We start from the raw sequence: 24,189 nt of genomic DNA, 5'->3' as shown, positions 1-24,189 counted from the left end.
GGTTCTGAATCACAAGCAAATCCCTGAGCAACATTTCAAAGCAGTGATTCAAATCGGATGATTCAAAACCTGAGTATACTTTTATCGACATTATTGTGGCCCTAGAGCCGAATTCTTGCAAGATGAGATTGTGAAATCGATTCGGAATTTCATTGGGGTTTCAAAAGAGCTTGGGATTATCTCGGCGAATGCAAATCGCATCCAGCAGATACGCGGGTATCTCATCAATGCACGGTTGCCTCACATTAGAGCTGGTGCAGTCCGCGGTCTCAAAAGAGCAGCGAAATAAATACGAAGCCAGCAATCTAAGCGGAGAATGCACGTACATATATACACAAAATAATAATGAGGTCAGCGATTTTTTTTTCTGTATTTTTGTGTGTGCTGGTTTTTTTTTGTACTCTTTCGGTTTCAGTTCAGTTTCACTCACACACAGCTCGCATTCGAACTGCGCCGCCAACTTTTAGCTACAAGATACATTCGCTGTAGCTACAAGCAATTGTAGGTACTACTTAGCTGACTTTTTGACGTTCCTTTGGTTGCATTTGAAAATACCTTGAACAACAAGCGGCAGCAGCAGCAGTAAAGCGGCACCGCAAAAAAGTTGTGTATTTTACAAATCAAAAGATTTTTTTCCAAGTGATGCAAGTCGCGAATCTCAACGGCCTCTGGCTTATATAATTGTTAGTTCTGTCGACAATCCGTCAAGCGACCCCATCGCAGCTTGTAATTACCAGAGGCAGCTCGAACTCGAGATTCTGATTCGGATTCTGATTCTGATTCCGACTCGGAGTTTCTAATTCTTTTATCTGGGCAACGCGGAACGTGAGTTATTCGTCGTCGTCTCGACGAGATCTGTTCTATTCTTTCGGTTCAGTTCGGTTAGGTTCGTTCGGTTCTCTACGGCTTGGAGTGGAGTGGAAAAGTTTTTCCGCATCCGCCTGGCCAAGTCATTTGTGTTGCTTTGCACTACTGTGCACCACTGCCCCTCCTTTCCCATCAGCACGTAATTATTCATCGTCGACTGGTAGTTGCTGATGATTTGTCCCCCTTCATTTGAATTCTTTTCATATGCAAAAAGTTGATTTGGCCCGGCCTGCAGCTAAGGATGAGGATGCTGGAATTGCTGGGGTCTATTAGGGAAAGATTTCTCTAAAGAAAAAGTCATTCAGAAGGTAGCCTTCTAATTAAGTTATCAAGTATATAAATACTTTTTCCTAGAATGTGTGATGAAATTTGAAAATGCATTGGTAGAAATATTTGAGAATCTTTCAACATTTGCTATTGAGTTTTTACTGGAAAATCCTACCCCATTCTAGTAGCAATTGTATTTTTTTGATATTTTTTTATAAGTTTTTTAAACTGAAGGGTAATACATCTTCTAAAATGATCAAGAAAATATATTTGGTAAAGTTATTAGACAGTTTTAAAAGGCACAGTGCACTGATTATACTGCCTTAATATTTTGTTATATTAATAAGTACAATAAGATTGATTTCCAGTTATTGATTGTATTGATGTTGCACCTTAGATACTGAGAGGATTTTGGATAAGGAATTTAATTACTAGAAATGTTCACAAATTAAAAACCATTTTTGTAACATTTGACAATACCTCAAAAGCTGAAACATTTTGAATTTTCCCGATTTGATCGTTTTGTACATTGATAAACGACCCTTCCACAGATCTTTCAATAATTGGACTAATTTAATTACTTTCTGATTTCGCTAACCAACCATCCATTCCATTGGCATCTCGCCAGCGAATTAATGATCAATGGAATGGACAGGGAGCGGTTAATCTAACTTGGCTTTTCACTTTTCATTTCTTTTATTTCGCTGCTGCTTTTACTGTTTTGGAAAACTTTTACTGATTGTTGCCGCCGCCTGCGGTTGCCGGTGAAAATCGCTGGAAATTGCGGCCGTTGTAGCCGGTGCAACATGCAAAACAAGAAAGCAACATCGTCGGCAGCAGCAACAACAATAAACCGAGTCCAACATATTGTTTATAATGCGTTGTTGTTTGTTTTTATTTTATTTGGGAAAGTCGCGTGTTGCAGTTTCTTCTTCAGCTTCTTCTAGCTGCACTTTTTCCCCAGTTGTTTTTTTTTTTTTTTTTACTTTTTTTATTGTGTTTTATTCATTGTTGCCAATTTTCACTTCACTTTGGGTCGTGTGGCATTTTCTGACAGCCGTCAGTCATTCAGTCAAAGTCTCGAAGCGCAGTCAACAAAACAAAAGTTGCATGAGCAATCTGCCCCGCCCCCTTTTAGCCCACCGCTGAAATCCTTCCCCCCGCCTTTTCCCCCCTCGACGATTTTCCCGCTTTTCCGCGTAGATTGTTGTTTGTTTCAAGTGCCTCGGCTTCGGCTTCTGTTGTTGTTGATGTTTTCGTTGCTGTTGCATCTTGATTGACAAGTGACAACATATTATTGGCGTATCGTTGCAAGCTTAGATTATTTGTTGCTGGGTTGTTGTGGTTCCATTGGCATTGTTTATCGCTCCTGCAGAAGTCACCCGCCTCCGCCTCCTCCAGTGGGCGTGGCCTGAAAAGTTACTTAAATTACGACGAGCGGGTAATTTATATATTGAGGTAGTTAAGGTGAAATTTTACAACAAACATGAGAAAAGCAATGAAAATTCCAAAGGGAATGGGATGTGCTGGGGGTTTTGAATAGTAACTTAAAGATATATTGTGCGCTTCAGAATTCTCAACAGATAGGGAATACTTTAAGGTTCTGATTAATCATTTAAGTTATTTTAAATTGGGTTGAATCATGCTGACTCCTTTGTAAAGAAGACATTCTAATATATATTTAATGATAAAATATGCTCTTATGAATTTTCAGTAGACTTACTATAAATAATTTTATCGAAAGGTTTGGATATTTCCGGAACTTACCTGAAAATGCTTGCCTGCGATCTCAAGAAAAATTAAATTCATTGTCCGGACTCAATGTTTAATTTATTACACATTATTCCCAAGTTTTCGCCTTGGCTTTCTTGTTCAACTTGTCGACAATTTATGTATTTTAAACATTTTACACATTTTTGTTAAATGCATCATTTATCTTCGACTTGCCATCGAAGTTGGGGCGGACTGAAAATTGCCAAACCGCCCACTGGGGAAGCCCCTTGAGCCCTCCGCCCATGTCTTCGGCAAGGGGATTCACCTTAACAGTCTGCACCCCTTGCGTGCTCCATCTTTTGGCCTAACGAAGATACGAAGGGGGTTGAGTGGGTTCAGTAAAAAAAAAAGACAGGGGCCTGTAAGTGGTGGAGAAAGCAGGGGCGTGGAACGGAAAAAAGGGGGGCGGGGGGCACAGCGACGCCACCGCCGTGGCTTCAACAAAATCGATTCCATTTCGACAAATGGGAGAAGGCAAACAGCCGAAAAAAGCAAAGAAAACGAATTGCAGACGGAAAACTGAATGCGGCCTGCACTTGACTACAGATGAGGGGGATACACGGATTGATATATGCAGTATATAGCAAATGATGTGCGGGATATATAGCCGGCGGAATAAATTATTGCCGGATTTCTGGAATAATATTGTTGCAGAAGGCAATTCATTCTCTTCGATTATTTCTTATCATTTATTGCATCATTTCGGTAACGAGCTTAACTTCAGTTTGTAATGCCGTTTCCACGATATTGCCATTTTGGAATCTTATCTTTTTTATTGCGAACAATAATTTATTTTTTACAAGATTATTTTTAGACTTTTTGGAAATTTTTAAAAAAAATTTTAAGATAAAAACTCTAAGAGTGGGCAATTTAAACGTTTAATTAATATAGTAGTACCTGTGTAGTATTAAATATAGTAATATAACTCTTTAATTAATTCCAAACTATTGAGTATCGATTTGTCGTCGATAAGATGAGTGTTAATTTAATATTTTTCAAAGTATTAAATATAAATTAATTGGTTTAAAAATAATACCACAATTCCAATCTAAAAACAATAGATCTTGTATTATTTAGTCTTGAATCTGTTTTAATTTCAATACAGCCGCTATTAAATCTTAAGTTTTTTATTTTTTCGGATGTACGGGTTCGAGTTTAATACGGTTAAAAGTCATAAACGAAAATATTTTTATTGGTTTTAATAGGTTTAGCTTTATACGAAAATCTATGAAATCATTGTAAGTCTTTTTCTTTACAATGTGTTGTTAAAATACTTTTCCATTTTATTTTTTAAAGTAATGTTTTAAAGATAAATCCGCTGTGGTCCTTGCACAGTGGGCCACATTGCGTGTTTGTCTCTCCAGTATATTAAAGACTTCTGGTATCTTCTCGATGCACTTCGAGGGCTTCCTTTTTGTGCGTGATATCCTTGTGCCTCGCACCGGAACCCTAAAATAAAGCTGACTGAAACGAAGGGAGTTGGTGGAACAGGTACCCAAAAAAGACCCACATACACCCACCTATATCCACAATGAATTTTGCATCTTTTATTTATTATGTTTGGCAAATTTCATTGCATATTAAAAATGCAATTTTGCACAAGAAGAGGAGCTTTTCCTTCACCTTCCTGCCATCCTGCCATCCGGCCATTTATCCTTTGCCATCCTTCGGCTTTTCGGGCCGCCAAAGCTCTTTGGGTCCTGCGAGCTTTAAGTTCTTGAGTCTGGCTTTTGTCAATTGTCTTAAACATTTTAATTGCTTTACGTTTGTTGCTGTTGTCAGGGCAAAAATAATAAACAAGAGAAAGGCGTAACAGAAAGGGCTGAAAAGAGCGGGGCGGTGTGTGCGGTTTGTCGAGTGGCTGACTGTAGATTTTTAACCCTTAAATAATAATCGCTTGGTAATCGCATTCTTTTTTTTTCGCTTTTATTTAGGGATTTTCATTGAGAACGCCGGGGGAATTCTTGGCTTTTTTTATTTGGTTTTTTTTTCTTGCGAGCCATCCACACATCATCAGCAAAACAAACCAGGCGGAACTTCCCCTACCGTCCGTTCTTTTGCTGTTGCTCTTTCGCTTTGGCCTTTAAAATCGATAAAGTCATTTTGAAGTTGTGCCCACACACACACACATACACACATCCCGGCTAGGAAAACACACAGATACACACGCTAACTTGGATGGATACACTTTACTTACTTTTATTTTCAATAAGCCTATGAAACAGCCACCATTTACCATCTCTCAGGTCCCTGAAGATAACCACTATTCTACCATAAATATTCATTTAAGTACAATATATTTTAGCTAATTAATTTGATTTAGAAAGGCTGGCAGACAAAGAGATTTTGTATGTTCTCGTTGAGTTGCAAATATTTGTGGAATCTTCAGAACTTGAACACTTTTCACTTAAAATGACCAGTTCGTGTCGATGGGAATAGTTAACCCCTAAATGACGCCAGTCAGGCGCCATTCTGGGCTTCCTTTATGCACTTTGGCATCCACATCCACATCCACATCCACATCCTCGTCCGCATCCCAAAGGATGTCGAGGTCCCCGGGCTTGCATTCAATTTGTGTGTCGATTACATGAAATGAGCTCTTGCCCGCTTGGCCGGGAAATGGAAAAGCTGATGAAGAGCGGGTTTATATGCAAAATTAAGCCAAACACGGCTCGTGTGTCAAAGGCAAATGTGCCCGATTGATTTGTCCGGCCATAAAAACAGTCAAGGGAATGCAAATGGAGCTGGGGAATTGGTAATGGCAATTTTGGAAAATGATAATTCCATCATTGTTTCAAAATTGAATATATATATTTCTTGTTTCCAAAATCACAAAAAGAGATTGTAAAATGAATTCCATTAAAGATTTAATAATAATAAAGGAAAACTTGGAATATATATTGATAGATCACGATATGGTTCTACTTAAATGTATTGCAATATTTTATTATTCAACCTTATGGAATAAATTTAAAATTCTTTACTTATAAAAATCTATATGCCCTTTGAAATCAATCTTGTTAAACTTTCATAAATGATAAATGAGTAAATTCTGCTTGGTTATTGATACTTATAGACATATTCCTGCAGAATCAGTCCCCCAAAATAAGTGACATTTATCGCTTGCCATCTTAACCCCCTAATAAAGTTCTGTTCATCCCTAAAACCTGTATATGTTACACCAGATTTTTTTCCATCACCAATACGCAAACTTTCATCATGTTTGGCTCTTTCCGTTTTCCTACAACCATCCCCCAAAGTCAAACCACCCCCACCACCCGCTGACTGGCTTGTGTCTATACAGTCCTGCCAATAACCATAACGATTATGTTCGTGCAACATGTGACATCAACAATTTCATAAACGAGCCAAAGTCATCATCGATGGCAACACTCTAGATTGTTCGATGTTTTCCGTAGATCGAAGCGTTTTCATTTAACTTTTACTCCGCCCCCAATTAGATTCCCTTTTTAGTTTCCCACCTGCAGTTTTCAATTTGCATGCGAAAAGCTGCAAGGTAAAATAATGAGCATCCCCCCTAAAAATTCCGCTTAAACTTCATCTTCTGCAGAGGCCCACGCGGCGTATGCTTAATATACGGCATATGGGCAAATGCCTCTCGAAGTGATTAGCGTTCATGGTTAGCAGCCCGAATCCTGGAACAATGGCACTTGACCAATTCCATGGGGAGAAACGAAGAGAGGTTTTGTAGACGGGGTTTTTGGGGGCACTTTACGGGGATTTGTAGATTTGCAGCCACGGCCAGAGGCAGAGGAAAAATTTTCATTACTTTACTGGAGCGGAAATGGCAAATTAACTGCACAAATACACGGCCACGTGTGTGCGTGAGAGCGTGTTTGTATGCTCATTTATTCATTACATTGCATGGGCCCCCCACTTAACCCTCACCCTCTGTCCCCCCGTTCCAGCCCCTTTTCACCCCACGTCGAACCGCTTTCACCAATCCTATTGACTTCAAATGCGAAAAGTCGTTTTCGAGGCGGGGACATTGTTTATCTGAGTGATGATATAGGTTATGGGGAAGGTACAGTTTAACTTCGATGTGGAAGCACATAAAGTAAGAGAAAACCTAAGGATTTAAGTCTATAGGATTGTTAGATGCAGTCCCAATGCAGCAAATTTATGATAATAGTCTTATGGGGGGCGTACAGTTTAACTTTTAATCTCGAAGCACTCACAAGTAACAGAAAAACCTTTGGATTTCACTCTATAGGATAGCTAGATGTACACAAATTCTTTGTTCTTGAATTGAGAACATTCGTTCTTAAATACCGTTTAAGTAAATTTTTGTATTAAAGTTCTTAATATTAGAACGAAATGGTAAGAAGAGATAAGTTAAATTTAGCTTATTTAACAAATTTTTTATAAGTACACATTACTGACTGGACTAATAGTTTATTTGTTGAGATATACATTGTAAGTACCGCCAATTCATCTTGATTTGAGCAATATGAAAACATTTTCAACTTCAAAAATGTCGTTCTATTTTTAAGATAATTTTCAACTCAGATGAGAACGTCAGAACTTTCTCTGTGCAGTCCCAATGCTGCTCATTTATGCAAAGAGGTCTTCAAACATTAAAAGTTTCAGTATAATTATGAATAGTTATATATAAATTTCTTTAAAATCATTAAAAGTCATTAAAATACAATATAATTATATAATAATATAAAATCCCAATATGACACCATACCTTTTTTGTTTATTATTGCATTATATTTTTTCATAATATATTTTTTTTTGGGATAGAGCAACATTTATGTCTTTATAGTCGGGATTTTCACAAACGTTTAGCAAAATTTGAAAACAGGCAGTAAGAGGTTGCAAAATATTTTAAACATCTCTTGTAAAAAAATACATTTGTATTAAGTTTAAAGACTTCTCGGTTTTTCGTATGTTTTAAAAAATAAAATTTCTTTTTGAGTTTTTAAGTTCATAAATCTCGAAAACACATCTTTAACTCCACGTATTTCAAAAACTAAAGTGCGTTAAACCATTTCCCCAGCGTCATACAGAGTTTTATCGTGCTCGTTGCGTCATTGAGTCTTCTTTTGTTTACACTGTAAGCGTTCGTAAATGTTAAAAATAAATGGGCATTTAACAAAAAACAAAGCGGCTGGCAAAAGACGAAAAGGAGACGCAACGTCAACGTCATCAATGTCAGCGATGACGAAATGTTTGCAAATAAACCAGACCGCCTCCAACAAATAGAAATGTTAAATGAATCGTGGATGTGAGACAATGAGTGTCCATCCGACATGTGGAAAAAGTTTACGTCTGAGTGGGTTTTTTATATTTCGTTGTGTGTGTGTTTTCTGCCCAGGGTGATACATACACTGCGAGAAGCGAAAAGCGACGCCGCCGCCGGAAGTTCAAAAGGTGACAATGAGACAACGAGGAACAGTCATTTAAAAAAAATATCAAAAAAACAAAGCAAAAAGAGGGGGGACAACTGGACAATTGGCGGCCGAATTCACTTGAAGCAATTAAATTTATGAGATTGTTGATTTTGTGCTTTTGCAAACTTTGTCGGCCGATGAAAGCCGAACCACTGAGACAAAAGGCAAAGGGTTGCGCCCTGCCGTCCCTTATTTGATTTGATTTTACTTTATTTTTCCAAACCAGTATATATATGAGCACACCCAGATAGCTATAAAATATCTTTGGTTCACATTTAAATCCGTAATTTCAATTCAACTTGTCGTGTTTACACACACAATGCATAATTTATAGAAATTTGTCTGCAGAGCGCAGTAGCGACAGAAGCCGAGCAGCGGGACAGGGACAGCAATCGGCGGGGAAGCGAGACGGAGAGTGCGGTCTCATGTAACCTGAAGTAGAGGAACGCGCGCCGTTTGCACAGTGGATTAGAAAAGTTCGAACAGGGTAGGCTTAGGGGATAGATTTATGAAGTTTTTATGATTTTTTTTTGGATTTAGTATTTTTATCAAATATTTTGACAAACTTTTGAGGACCATAATATGATAGGTTTTTTTTATTTGATATGTTTATACTATTCTTTGGCCTTTGATGGCAATTTTCTCATCAAAAGGGATACTTTTATTAATTACATATATTATAGTTTCTTTTAAATATTGTTTTTTAAAGATAATATTTATCCTTAATTTTTAGCTTACCTATGGGAAAACGATATAGTATTGAGAAAAATACTAGAACATCTTTAAATTTCATATATAGATAAATATTTAATTTATCATATCATCTTAAAATCTTTTTTAACTATTTTGGTTACCTATGGGAAAACGACATAGTATTAAGAAAACAACTCGAACTTCCTTAAATCTCATATATATATACATAAATATCCAATTTTTCATATCACTTTAAAATCGTTTTTAATGACCCTATGCAAACTATTTTGGTATTATTTTAAATCCCTTATTAAGGACCCCCATTTTTGGGGGCCTCAACTTTTTTGCAGATAGTGTGTGTCCATGGGGCACGGAAAAGCCATGGCACGCAGTCTCTTTCAGTCAGTCAGTCAGCAATCAGTCCGCTCTCCTAACCCCCTCGACGACCTCCTGCAAACCGGCGCCCATGTCCCTGCCCCTGCCCCGCCCCCTGCTCCCTGCTCCCTTCTCAAGTGTCGCATATGGCAGGCAACGTGTGCGCGCTCCTCCTTCGTCCCCCTTTCTCCGCATTTCTTCCCCTTTCTCCCGCTTCTCTCTGCGCCCCTTCTTGATTCGCTGTTGTTCGTTGGTTTTGAAGCTTCTGTAATGGGGCGCCTCTGTGGTCCTAAAGGGGGGGCTGGCTGTGGTGAGAAGGGGGCGTGGCAGGTCCGTCCCCATATCACAGTGAGTGCCTATACATGTATTATGGTGTGTATGCCGGTGTGTCTGTGTGTGTGTTTGTGTTAAACTCAACGAAGCTTAAAAGCTTTGTTTGCACCATGAAAGACTTCAATATTTGTAGTCTGTATTCCTCCACTTGATTTCCCGGCCGATGGTATGTAAACCGAAAAACAGGCCTTTTTTTATTAGCTGCGATTGATTATAAGATTGGGGTTACTTTCTTACTTGAAGAGCAAGAATCTGCTGAAGTTTTTAATTTTTAAAAGTTTCTTTTTTCGTTTGAGTGATATATGTTAGATATAAAGAAGTATATCATCATTATGGATTACTTAATCTAATCAAATTATAATCTGTACCGAAAAACAGGACTTTTTTTATTAGCTGCGATTGATTATAAGATTGGGGTTACTTTCTCACTTGAAGAGCAAGAATCTGTTGATGTTTTAAATTTTTTAAAGTTTCGTTTGAGAGTTATACGTTAGATATAAAGAAGTACGTATGCATGCAAGGCTAAAACCTGTTGAGAATTATAAAATATCAAAAAAATACATCCTAACAGGCTATAACATCATTATGAAAGACAGTTTAATAACCTACATATAACTATTTAATCTAACCGAAATATAAACTGAAGAAGTTTAATATAGAAATCATTTATTAAATTAGCTTGTTTAAAAAATCCTTACACATACATTTTGATAGATGAGCAATTTCAAATGAATTTCATTTATGCACTTCTGACTGCAGTAGGAATTCCCCCGATTTCCAGGGTTGCCCTATCAATGCTTGTGGTTGTTCCTGCCTATGGTTAAGCCCCCGTAACCCCTATCCTCCAAAAAATAGCCCCATAATCCCCTAGTACACCCCCCTACTCCCTGGTTTCCCCCTCGACAAACTGTGCCATTCTATTGAGTGCCGCGCCCACTTTTCACGCACGCCCCTTCGCTTGGCCGAGAAGTGCAAGGAAAGCGAAAACGAGCAAAATGTGGGGTGAAAAAAAAGAAAGATTGTTGAGGCAGCCACATAATCCACTTTTGCATCAGCCAAGCTGGCAGAGATCCCCCCTTTGCGTCGCCGCCCCTGTTTTGGAGTGCCTTTTGTTGCTGCGGAGAAATATAAAAAATAATTGGAAGTCGCTTGCAACGATGTTGTCGCTCTCGTCAGGCTCGCCGTTGACGTTTTGCTTGTTAGCTGCACTCTCTCTCCAGTTTTCCTCCCGTTTTCCATTTCCCAACTTTCCCACTCTTAGCCCCCACCCCCACCCACTGCCATGCGGTTTCAATCTTTTCCCTGGGCCTCGCTTCTGATTTGACTTTTGTTTGCTGGTGATTAGGAGCTCAAGGAGGAAAAGGAGCAGGATTTGTTTAAACAATTTACAAATGCTTCATTGAGTTGCAAGTGGAGGAATTACGGGTGCGAAGATATTTCTGTTTCGGTTGTCCTCATTTTGGGACAGATATTTGCCTTGGTAAAAAGAATTCACTCTAATAAAATTATTACTTTTAAATATATTAGAATGAAAACTTAAACACAGAGAGAAATATCCAAGAACATTGTTCTTGAATTGAGAAAATTCGTTCTTGAAAACCGTGTATCAATGTGATATCAATGTTTTCAATATTGGAACAAAATGGTGAGAAAAGAAAAGTTAAATTGAGTTTACTTAACAACTTTTAGATAAGTTACTCTACGGACTCAACTAATAGTTTATTTGTTGACATATACAATGTACATAAATACCGCCATTTCAACTTGTTTCAAGCAAAATAAAAACATTTTTAACTTAAAAATTTCGTTTTATTTTTAAGAACATTTTCAACTCAGATAAGAACGTCAGATTTTTCTCTGTGAAGGTTTATAGATGTTAACTAAGGCACATATTTTAAATTTTCATAACAATTATAAGCGTTTATTTCGATAAGCTCTCTATGATTTTATAAGTTAAACTTTAAAATTGTTATTTGAAAAAATGTTCTTTAGGAGCTCATTCAAAATTTATAACATTCAGGGCGAATACATTTTTGAGTGTGTTCATAAAAGATAAAATATGCAAGAAGTTATACAAAATTCAGCTAAAATTATGTTAAATCCCATCTTCATCGTCCTCTAATTTGGTTTATGCCCTTGTATCGCAGCAATTTTCCAACCCGTTGACACTTTCTCTTGACTCGAAACCCCTGGTGTCCTGTCATCAGTAACTTTAGGATGTCCTGCTAAATTCAAAGCTCTGATTGAGCCCCTTTGGATCTCAGCTCAGTTCTCCCACCACTCCCCTAATCGTTGTGTTATCCATCGTGTTTTATCAACACTTTCGCATCATCTCGGCCCATCGTCAGTGTCGTCATCATCATAATCATAACTATTATTATTAACGGCAGAGAAACGAGCCTATTTAGCGTCAACAAGCACAAAATCGTCTGCTACCCCTTGTGCCAAGAGATATCCGTATGCCATCCTGCCACCTACCGAAAAACCCTCCCCCGAGGGTTTGGCATCCGAAGAAAAAAGCAAATTTCCCACAAAACTTTAGCAGGCGATAAAAATTTGTCTACATTAGCTGAGAGAAAGGGCGAGAAAGCAGCACGTTGCACAATTTTGTGGCATATGCCGCATGATTTTGCACCGGCCGAAAATTTGGATTAAATGTGATGTTACACTGTAAATTTTTACCAAATTTCGTAGTACTAAATATGTATATAAGAATGGGTAATTCGCTCTCACTTGAACTAAAAGTCATATAGCAACTTGTTTAAACAATTTTGTTTGTTTCTTGTCTTCTATTATGTATGGTTTCTAGGTTAATCTTTGTGGGTGAATATAAAATATCTATTGTTATTTAAAAACAACGAAATCAAAAGCCTGGAAAAAAACAAGCTTAAAATAATTTTCAACTGTGAGTGTAAGTAATGACTGATTCTTTTATTTTTGATTATTCTTAAACTTTGTTGGGTATTTTATAGTATTTTTTGTTCTGTTTCTTTTACTAGCTTAATTTTTCTCTGTGCACCCTCAAATGGTTAATCCCCCCTTTTCCATTTGGCAACTATCCTTATCCCAAGTTTTTGTATTTTGGTAACAATCTTAACGGTATTCGGCATTCGAGGCAATCCCCTCGGCCACCTTCGCTTCGTGTGTGGGTGCCATTTACAAGGGACAACAGTCGGTCTGCTGTCACCCCCACCCCATAACCCCCCTCCCCCACCCCCCTCCCTCACCCCTCACAAACCAACAAAACCCTCCACCCCCATCCTGTGCAATTTGTGGCCTGGCTTTAAGTTTCTGGCTTAAGTGCGCATGTCCTGGACACGAGATTGTCTGCCCGCTTTCCTTGCTCAATTATTGACGAAAAATTGTGAAAATTTGCCTGCCTGGATTCTGTTAATTGCCTCCCACACCACCTCCCCCCCCACCCAGTTTAACCCACTTATACCACACACACCCCACCCTTAACCCACGCATCTCTTAACCCACCTCAACCTTCGCTGATCGAATTAACTGATTTTATTGTTGTTATTCCGCAGTGCGTTGACATAAACAAACAAAAGTTCACACTGAGGCAAAATAAATAAATAGAGTGAAAATTTCATTTCGTTAAATGGCGACGTCGACGATGTCGCTTAATTGAATATCGTCCAACAACAAAGGCAAGAGCAATAACAACTACAAGGTTCTCCACTAGCAAATCCACTTGACGACAAGCAGCTAAGACAATTGCAGAGAAGGCGTGACAACCCTTTCCCGCTGCCACCCCACTTTTCCACCCATCTTTCCACTGTGCCTTCGTCATTGCATCAAAACAAAATTCAATTAAGTTGATTGCAAATCGTTGCCGTCAAAATGAAGACCAAAAGAAAAACAAAAGGAAATGAAATCGAGCAGAAATTGCATAAAATAGGCTTTACAAAGAGTATTTAGCCTGCAGAAATTGGGATACCCATAAATATATTTTTTTAAAATAACTATTCTAAATAAAAAGAATTTAGGCTTTCACTTCATATAAATATTTTACCAAAAACCCTGACATTACAAACTTAATTGTGGCTTACTTTGCGTATACGTAATGCTAGTAATGGAGAACATATGTTATAAGTTTTGTAATTTATATGTTTTCCATATTATTTTAGTTTGACTGCTATTAATTAAAATTCTGTATCATAGTTTACTCTTAAAAAGTAGTCCATTTACCAAACATTTTTATTAACAGTTGGCACTGTTAATTAAAGCTTTCAATTCATTCGCTCACACCATATTTTCTACTTCCGTTTTCCCTTGTGGTCTGTTCGTGTCATCTATTGGCCAACTTGTCCTGACCGAGAGGCTAATTGGTATTGTCAGCACTGCCGCTGTCATTTAGCCAGTATAATATTACCACTTTTTGTGATGCCCACCAATATTTACATGGATATTTAAATTAAAAAAAAAAATTATGTCAAACTGTATAATTTATATTAAACCAAAAAAATGTTGTTTTTGTCACTGTGAATGATTTATTTAAACATTTCACGCGTGCATAAAAACTTTTAATTAATTTACAAAACATATGCGGGGCTTTCAGAGCTTGACAACAGCAAAACAGAATGCAATTTTTCCAATACGGTTAGCCATTGGTCCACACTGCGTATGTGTAATGTCTTAGCTGATTTATTAAAATACAAAAATATATCACAGCCAATAGGTGTTAAATATTGATGATGAATTGTCACTATAAAGAAGGAATACTGAGTTATTAATTTTAAACATATTTGTTAAATTGTTGCTGTATTTAAAAAGTTTCAAAATTTAAAAGTATTTTTCCTTCTAAATATTCCTTGTTTACTCTGTGTTTTTTTTTGTTTCTCACAAATTGGACGAACTTTGGGTAATTGTACCTCTAATTGCTTTATTACAGCTTTAATTGCTCGTTCTAAAAACGCTCGCTGTTAATTTACAGCTGTTACTTAACAGCCTAGCAGAAGGTGCGAGAGAGAACGATGGTGTGGGTTGGAAAGAGAGGCAAGGAGTCACTTAGTCAGGGCGATTGCTTGGCTTGTTTTTGTGATGTTTCCTTTGTTTTGTTTTGTTTTGATTCGCTTTACCTCCGACTGTTTGTCTATGTTTTCATTTCTCTCCATTTCCCTGTCTTCCGCCCCACTCCCCCCCCCCCCCCCCCAATCTCTCGGGTTTCCACTCGTTTCCCGAAACAGGGAGAAAGAGCCTTTGTAAATTTTAATGGCAAATCTGCTGCCATTTGCGGCACATTTCGCGTACAATTTTCATTTTTGTTATGCCCACATATTTATTTTCATGGCTTGTCCTAGGTGGTTGGGTGTTTTTGGTGGGGTAGCATGTAGGCCCTGCGCTCGCTTTTGTCATACACTTGGGAAAATCTTATGGATTTTACAAAAATCTGAATGTAATAAAACGTTTTTCAAAACAATACATTTTACCTTGAAGTAGGCAACAAAAAATGATGTATGGGAAAATCAAATTAACATTTTTAGAGCATGCTTTTAAGGGTCTTCCTTGGTCTTAATATAATATTAAATGATCTTGAAAAAGCAAATACATAGATACTTTTTAATTTGATATACGTATACCAATTGTTTTTTATAGATACCAAAGTATTGCTATCATATCATAAAATAAAATAAAATTTAAATTTAAAATGGTTTTTCCCAGTGTACACTACATTGCTAAAGGGGGCGCACTTTACATTTGTTTTGTTTATTTTGGCGTGAGCGTTGCCAGCCACGAGAGCATGGAAGACATGGCCACCGCGAGCGAGCCAGCGAGGAAGGGAGAGAGAGAGAGCGAGCCCCAACGAGTGAGTGCTGGTGTAAGTGAGTGGGGAGCCGGCAAGGCAAGAGTAGGAGAAAGAGAGTGAGAGAATGTCGATGGCTCTCCTTATTGTTGGTGCTTTCGCTGCCGCTGTTGCTGGCATGCCATTTCCCGTTATCAGTGGCAGACTTTCTGCCAACCTGCTGTCGCACGCTGTCGGCGTCGGCGTCGACGTCGCAGCCACTGCCTCTGCCTTCGCTCAACGGTGACGCCACAAACGCCGCACAGTGGGTGGAATTTAGAAATATCAAACAGTTACGGAAATACAATATCTATACACACTAATCAGTTGATTGTCAATTTGTCTAAGAAGTTCTTAGTGAGAACATTTTCCAAATGCTGATAGTTAAAGCATAATATAATTATTCAAACATTAAACAAATTTTGAAAATTGTTTTAAACTAGTTAAATATGGTTTTAAACGAATTCACATAACATGTAATAATAGTTTTGGCAGTTTTATTAGTCCCTTTCTCCCCATTTAATTAATTTCTTTTAATAGGCAAACTATTTTCCTTACAGGAATAATCACTTGGCTTAAATCCCCCCATCCCTATGTAATTTCGTAAACTGTTTCTTAATAATTGGTTAGAGAAAACTGTCAAATAAATCAACTAATCAAAACAACAAATCAACTAAAAATAAACAGACCTACTTTCCACAGTTACAAAGATACATTTATTGGAAACAGTTTAAGACTATTTTCTTTATTAATTTTAAACAGTTAGCAAATAGAATCCACACCACTGTACCTCATTTTATGTCCCTCATTTTGGATTTTGTGCGCACGCCGTGCCAGCTAATTTTGGATTTTCTAAGCGAGCCGAGTGAAATATTTTTAGCTCTTCGACTGCGACGCTGCTGCGACGTCGACGCAGGCAGCGACGTCGACATGCAGATTTTTGCAATTGTTTGCCTTATTTGGCCGCTGACGTGATTTTGTTGTTGTTGTGGTTGCTGTATTTTTAGCCAGTTGATTTATCATTCTCATTGCGTTTACGCTGCATTTGTGGCTAATCAGTATTTTGTCTCCTTTTCTCTCGTTGCAGGTGAGTTTCCCCCCCTTTTTGACCCAACAACGCATTGTTGTTTCGTGTAAATATGCATGAAGTGCAGATAAAACCGTAAGTTGAGCTAAGTTTTCGAGAGTATTAAGGAATCGCCAGTACTGGAATGTTTGCATCATCGTCGAGTTATTTTGATAAGCCGAAGCCAAGATCACGGGTTACGTATACGCAGTGTAGGGCAGCTCAGTGATTGAGTGTGTATAGCAGTTCTCTGAGTGGATTCTCTGGAATGCTCGTACGTCACAGATTTGTAAATCCAATTGGAATCAGCAAAAATTCTAGAAAAAGCCCTATTTTGGATACATATTTTTAACTATCAAGCTAGAATAAACTAAACTATTATCAACAGTTTTGAATTCCCTTTAAATTATTTTTTTATAGAGTAGTTGAGTAATAAGACTTTTAACATTTCTGTTTAATATTGTATTGTTTATAAAATATACAAACAATTTTTAGTCATTCAATTGTAATTTTAATGCTAAATTATAAAAAAAAAATTTTAATCGGTTTTAAGGTTTAATCAACATTTCTATTTAAAACTATTCAATAATTTATTCCAATTCAAAAATTAAATGATACAGTTTTTTTAAAAATTTAAATTTTCAATATTATTATCATACTTTTAAGCTTGAAAATCTAGAGCTTATGACATTTACTTCCCCTTTAATCCAGTAATATTTTTAGCAACTATAAATTTTCTCTCTGCACGGAATAATAATTGTGTCATTTGCGTAAACAAATCAATGTGCGAGTGCGTGTGTGTGTGTGTGAGTGAGATATTAAAGGCCAAGTCAAGTCTTCATACTTCAAACCCCCCCATTCACCTAAATACTCCCCCTTTTCTTGCTCCAAACGAATCCGACTTCTTTCTCTTATTATTCCGATTTTCCTCTGCAACTGTATTTGTATTTTCTCAGCTTTTCCTACATTTTCCGACCGCTCTCCCCGCTCTCCCCGCTCTCCGGCTTTGAAGTGTTTACATTTTGCGTTTGAATTATCGCTGTTTTATATGCTTCGCTTTGATTTTCTATTCACTTGTTGTTATTGCCCTGTCTGCTTTACTTATTTTAAGCTAATTTTAGTATTTAGCTTTCGTTTGCATTTCAATTCAATTTGGAAAACGGGTGGGGAAAACGCTTTGGGCTCGGTTAAGAGCGAGTACTGTACTTTTTATTTTTAATTTCCAATTCGATTTAATTGTTGTTCTTGTTGCTTATTTGTGTTTTGCCTGTTTTCTGATTTGATTTGTGTGCGTGTGCGCCTGGCGCCGTTTAGCTTGGCGGCCAAACGTTCTGAAAGATAAAAAATCTAAAGAAAATATGAAGGAATTCTTGGTCTATAAGGAAATTTACAAATTTTAAATGCACTATTTTAAATATTTTTAGGTATCTAGAAAATGAAAACAAAAGATCTGGAGAATCTTTAGATATGTATATTCTGTTGTATTCTGAAAAATCTGGAATCCCAAACATAATATTATGATGCGCTATATAAAAAGTCTTCCTAAAACTATGATATTATGATCACATAAGGTTAATTTGAATAATTTCTTTTAAAAGGATCCCCCTTTTTCGAAATATATTCATAACTGTTGAAGTAATAAATCCCCCAGTGAGTTGGGCTTATCTGGTATTTATCCGTTCTGAAAGATCCCTCTTTTCTACTCACTCTCTTGAATGTGGGCTCTCTTTCTCGCACTTCACGCAGTTTGCCTTCGGAGAAGCCGAGTTTTGTTTACCGACTGGTTGTTGTTGCTGCTGCCGTCGCAATTGAAGCGCAGTTTCTGGCAGCAACAACATGAGCTATACCTATAGATATACCTCTAAACCCGTAGCTACAACACCGAGGCATGCGAAATCCCTTGAAGCGTTTCAACGTATTTTTTCCACCCGTCCTCCTCCTCCTCCTCCTTCCACATTTTGCTGCGCTTCGGTTTGTTTGATTTGGCTTGCTCACCTTCGGCTCGGCAACAACAATATCGAACGGACGTCGACGGCGACGGAGGCAGAGGCAGCGGCAAAGGCAGCGGCAGCGGCAGAGACTCACCTGAAACTCAACCTGAAACTCAAAACGAACCCGAGGCTCGTGCTGTTTCATTTGAATGGGCACACGACGGAGTTCGAGTTGGATTGGCCACAGCGTGCCGGCCAAATTGGAAGCCTTTGGTTCCACTTTGCGAAAACTTTAAAAATCGCTTAACGAAATTGGCAGCTTTAGGGCCATTTCAACATATTCTCGGTTCACTTAAGAGTGGCCAGTGCTGGGGGGAAATCTATGGGACTGTCTTTGGTTGAAACTACTGTCGAACAGGAAAATAAGAAACCCTAAAAAAAAACCAAATGTTTTAAAAAGGTTTTATAAGTGGTAGTTTCTTGTAAAAAATTGGTTAGACGAAACACTTTGTTTTTAAATATCAAAATTTAGGACTATTTCCAAGTGTGGGAATACTATTTTTAATGTTATAACCCTTTTTATGGGTAAAACTAAAAAGGTTTATTAAAAATTTTCAAAAATATCCGACTAGAAAATAAATGTCATACAGGGATGCCGCAGTAAACATTTGGATTTTAAAATCCTATTTAAATTTAATTTTTAGGTGTCTATAAGTATGCAACAATATATATTAAACTCAGTAATACAATACATTTATTAAGAAATACTACTATCCTTTGGTCACGACATACTTTTGGAAACCTAAAAAGAAATTTAAAAGTGATTTTAAAACCCTAGCGATTTCTGTGGCACATCTTAAACATTCTATAGATACTTTTACTCATTTAGACTTTCCAAAATTCGTATCGGTAAATTCACCACAACATTTTTACTAAATTAACTTAACCTTTGCTCTGACTGTTCTTATTTGTGAAAAAAAATATAATTTATGTAGTCTTCGAAAAACCAATATTCATGGGCTATAGAGGGGTACTTGTAGCTGTAGTCATTTATCACGGGCTTCTTTTGCAAATACCTTAGCTCCCAGGACCTCAATCTCATGTCCCTTCTCTCCCTTTGGGGAGGCACCATCCCCCCTCCGTTTCATCCTGTGCCTAAGCCATAAATATCGTATTAAATATTTGCCTTAGAATCGCGTTTACATTAACGCCGAATGTTGTAGTCTGTTTATCTCGTTAGTTATTGTTCGCATCGCATAGGTGGTGTTTTGCTATTTTCGAGGGGGGTTGGCCATGGGCTCTGGCGAGGGAGTTTATGCCAAGGGGGGAGGAGGGTTTCGGCTCTGGTTTGGTGGTTGCAAACTTTTGTGGCATTGCCAGTTGATTGGATTGCCATGAGATGAACTTGGCGTCGCATGTGTGAGTGTGGCCAGTGATTTATGGGTCCCCCGTGCTGATATGGGATATGCTATATGCTATATGCGATGGATATACAATAGATACAATGTCATTAGCGCCCTCCTCGATACAGTGTTCGTTTTCGGAGATGAAACCTCTGTATTTTGATTGTCATGATTAAAAATGAGGAAAACGTTTTAAAATTGGTATAAGGACTTTCCACAATTTCTAACATGCAGCACATTCATAATTTTTGGTATTATCTACTATATATCTTTCTGATAAAAAAAGAATAAGGGATTTATTTGACAAAGATTATAGAGTAAAAGGTTCTTTTTTTTGATTTCTAAGACCCGTATCTCGTTCGCATTTTAAACTAAAACTAGGTATTTCCATCCGTTTTCAGGCTTAAAACCTACTTTTTGTTAAAAATACAGACGAGAAACAGTCCTTAGAAATCTTAAAATAAATCCTTTTACTTTATAATCTTTTTCAAATAAATCCTTTATTGTTTATCTATACCGTATTTTATAGGTCCTTTGTTTTCGAAGGGTCTAAGAGTTTTTTCTACTAAGGATCTATTGTTTTATAAAGCACCTCCCAAAAAGGCAAGCTTTGAATATTTAAAAGACCAGGAACTGTCAATACTTCTGTAATGAACATTCCCTAAAATTAACGAAATTCTCACTAGTATATTTACTCTCGATTTCATTGGAGATTTTGGTAAACAAAAAAAGACAATATTAAGGAAGATGATGCAGCCGGGGGACGAGATCTTCGCCTGCGGATTCGAAATCTTTGGGCGAGTGCAGGGCGTGTGCCTGCGGAAGCAGACCCGGGATTTGGCCACACTGAACCAGGTGCGCGGATGGGTCATGAACACGGACGAGGGCACGGTCAAGGGGCAGCTGGAGGGCACCCTGCCCAAGGTCAACGAGCTGAAGTTCTGGCTCTTGAATTTCGGCAGTCCGCGGGCGATTATCGAGCGTGCGGAGTTCACGCCCACCAAGGAGATCACCTCGCACAACTTCACTCGCTTCTCGATTCGCTACCACCACGTTCCCGCCCCAAAAAAAGGCAACTTAAAGGAGGATATAAGTTTAGAACCAAAATTGTAACTGTGCTATTTGTTTATAACCGTTTGTTTAGGCCTTCAAATTGAGCTGCCAATAGAGCCGAGTTTGCTGTTGCGAACATCATTTATAAACCTCAAAAGTGAAAAACAGGCTGCCAGCCACTAATTAAGCCGCACAAAGAAATGCTCAGCGCAATTACATAGGGGCTGGCACATCCACAACTTTTTTAATATATAGGTATTCGTATATATAGAGAGGTGTATATATATGTGAGATGACTTGGTTAGACAGACACCTGCAGCTTCAGCTTTAGCTTTAGCTTCAGCTTCGGCTTGGCCACATTTCCAGTTGAGCGACGCCCCAAACTGGCAATGAGTTTTTACGACACACAAACAGCAGCCATCAGCCGAGAGTCGAGGCAACAGACAATACCGGCTATGCGGAATATTTAGAGTAACAACAGAGGGCAACAAATATTTATCGCCATACCCTAGCAAGAGCAGAGATTGAGATCTATAGTTAAGGGGTGTTATCTTGAAAAAATCGAGGGGCCATCTAAATACAAGTTGATTTTTGAAAAGATTTAAAAAAAAAATTGTCTTAATATAATAGATTTAATTATTGATATATAATTATTTTAAGCATCTCATAAGTACTGTTATTTTTCAGCAATATTTTTATATTTTTATTCTTTGGAATTTTAGAAACGCAAGATTGCATTTATGAAGTATACTAATTAAAATCAACATAAAAATTGAACGAAATCAACTCATTTCATTTTTTAGTTCCTACCATTTCGTTCTAGAATTAAGAACATTCAGCTCAAAAAAAGAACATTTGTACATACACGGTTTTTAAGAATGAATGTTCTCAATTCAAGAACAATGTTCTTGTTTTTTCGACTCTGTGTACAAGTTTTAAGTCAGGGACTCTTCAGCATCTTAATTTAGTTATTAATTATTAATTAAGGAAGCCCTATTTAAAAAAAATACTTTATTACGAATATATATTATATTATACTTAGGGAAGCAAAAATAATCAGGTGCTTACTTTTATTCTAGTGTTCACTGTACTGAATTAGGATTTTATAATTGACCACTACATAAACTTCTTGACTGAAGATCGTAATGCTCTTCGTAATCTTGTTCCTTAAGAGAAACATTTATGTGATTTTGCTGTGTATAGCTTGCTTTTTAAACTCTTTATATCTAAGTAGTGTATTTCGATATAAACCAGAATGGTTTAAAATCCGATTCTGGCTGAAATCGAAGTGCCACATGCACGTCTTATCACATTTTCGAGTTGTCCAAGTGTATCGCAACTTGGAGCGAGAATTCAGTTGCCCCTCGCCTGTTGTTGCTGTTGCTGTAGTTGCTGCCGTGTTGTTGCTGCCGTGATGTTGCTGTTGTGCTCCCAAATGCCCTCCATGGGTCGCTGACTACCACGACGCCTCTGCCCGCGCTGGCTTCGCAGCCGACTGCTCTGCCGCCGAAGCACTGCGCATAATCACAACAAAATCAAACAAATGAACGGCACTGACACAGCGGCAACACCAACAGCAGCAGCAGCAACAGCAACAGCAACAGCAGCAACATCATCACAGCAGCAACATCACCGCAACAGCAACAGCTTCGCGGAAAAGTGTGCGTGCATGTGAGCTTGTGTTGGCAACTTCGTTGCGTGTATACCAGGCGCCCAGATTTTCCGAGAGAGCTGAAAAAGAACATTTTCACATTTTCACATGCGGAGAGTGGAGTGTTCCCATTTGTGGATGTGGATGTGGATGTTGATGTTGCTGTTGTTGCGCTTGCGGAATTTTTATAGGTTAAGCTGTAAGCGTTAGAAGGAGGCAGTGGCGTGGGCAAAAAGGGGAGGCTGCGGCTACGGCCAGCGAAGAGGGTTGTTGGTGGTGGCCTTAACTAGTTTCAGCCGGCCGGTGTCGTTGCCTTGTAAACGAGCTAAAAATGTGAGATAAAGAGAGCTTCTTCCTCGACTCACTCGATTTTTGAGTGATTTCTGTAACCCCCCTTGAGTTTTCCCAACCTTCCCCCTCTTAAATTCCTTTGCGCATTCCTCTGACGTTGACGTCGCTGCCTGTTTCCGGTGTCACTTCCTTATTTAGTTGTTCACGTTGTTTGTCATTCGGTTTGTTGTTGGCCCTCTTTCGGGTAGGATTTCCTTTGGTGTCCTTGTGGGCTCAACCCAATTTAACAGCCATCACAAACTGGCAGCGAATTCAATTTGCCCGAAAGCCAGCGCCCAACCAAAAAAGAAACGACGATCATTAGTTTGATTATTATTAGTCTATTAGTGGTAATCAAATTTATGGCACAAATACAAATTGAGGGAAAACTTTCATGACGCCAAAATGGAAATTGAAAACACAAGTGGGGGGTGGCGAGGGGCGGAGGGGGGGAGGGGCAAGACAGGTTGTCGCGGCATACATAAATGCAAACACTTTGTGCAAATATTTGTGTCATTAAACAAATGACAAACGAATTGGTTTCAACATGAAAGCTGAGCGAGAGAGAGAGCAGCTGACATGCAACATGCTAACAGCAACAGCAGCAGCAGCAGCAGCTTATCAGCCGTCTGTTAGGGCTAACAGCAACATCCCCGCAGCAACACCCCCGCAGCAACACCCATACCACCAACCACCCACTCGCACACAGATACTCACTCATCGCAGCGCTGCAACAATGCAAAAAGCAAACTTTCTCGCTGCCGGCGTCGCTGTTGCTGTCGTGTTGTTGCTGGCGTTTGCTGGTGTTGCTGCTGTTGTTGCTGCTGCTGCTGCTGCCGCTGCTGCTGGCGTCGCTCGTCGGTCGAAGTCGGTTCGTTTGGTTTCGCTGACAGCGGCTCGTGCCAGTACTCAACCGACTGCCAAACGGCGCACGACAAACCAGCAGCAGCAGCTGAGCCACCAGCAGCAGCAGCAGCAACACCAGCAACAGCAACACCACTAGCAGCAGCAGCAGCAACACCAGCAGCAGTAATAGCCGTACGGCAGCAACAGCAACACTAGCCAAAGAAAAGCTGAGCGTACTTTTTTTTTAATTTCTGCGGTTCGTTCCCTCAGCGATAAAAACACAACAGCAACATCAACGACTTCGGCAATACAACAAAAGAAAACAAATTAAAAAGAAATACTAAAAAAATGCACTTAAACTTAATGAACAAATAAAGTGTTCAAGTGATT

At 38.4% G+C, this 24,189-nt stretch overlaps 2 protein-coding genes across 4 annotated transcripts in view; both read left to right on the top strand.

Annotated features, from left to right (window-relative positions):
- LOC119549368 (neurogenic protein mastermind) overlaps nt 1-24,189 on the top strand; it is a 77,565-nt gene that overhangs the window by 23,877 nt on the left and 29,499 nt on the right. The window contains exon 1 of one of the 3 annotated variants that reach the window (XM_037857401.1): nt 23,881-24,055. The exons of 1 other annotated variant lie outside the window; for it this stretch is intronic. The gene's annotated coding sequence lies outside the window, so the exon portion shown is untranslated. Of the gene's footprint in view, nt 1-23,880; nt 24,056-24,189 lie in introns of those variants that run through there. One more of the 3 variants, XM_037857402.1, reaches the window with a different exon arrangement.
- Nucleotides 20,555-21,129, top strand: LOC119549372 (acylphosphatase-2). Its single transcript, XM_037857407.1, has one exon. It carries the CDS (start codon nt 20,667-20,669, stop codon nt 21,030-21,032), a length of 366 nt encoding a protein of 121 aa, XP_037713335.1. The 5' UTR covers nt 20,555-20,666; the 3' UTR covers nt 21,033-21,129.

The sequence above is a fragment of the Drosophila subpulchrella genome, chromosome 2R, assembly GCF_014743375.2.
Source record: "Drosophila subpulchrella strain 33 F10 #4 breed RU33 chromosome 2R, RU_Dsub_v1.1 Primary Assembly, whole genome shotgun sequence".
Lineage (NCBI taxonomy): Eukaryota > Metazoa > Arthropoda > Insecta > Diptera > Drosophilidae > Drosophila > Drosophila subpulchrella.
The sequence above is the reverse complement of the archived record's forward strand: the minus strand, read 5'-3'. Positions and strand labels throughout refer to the sequence as shown.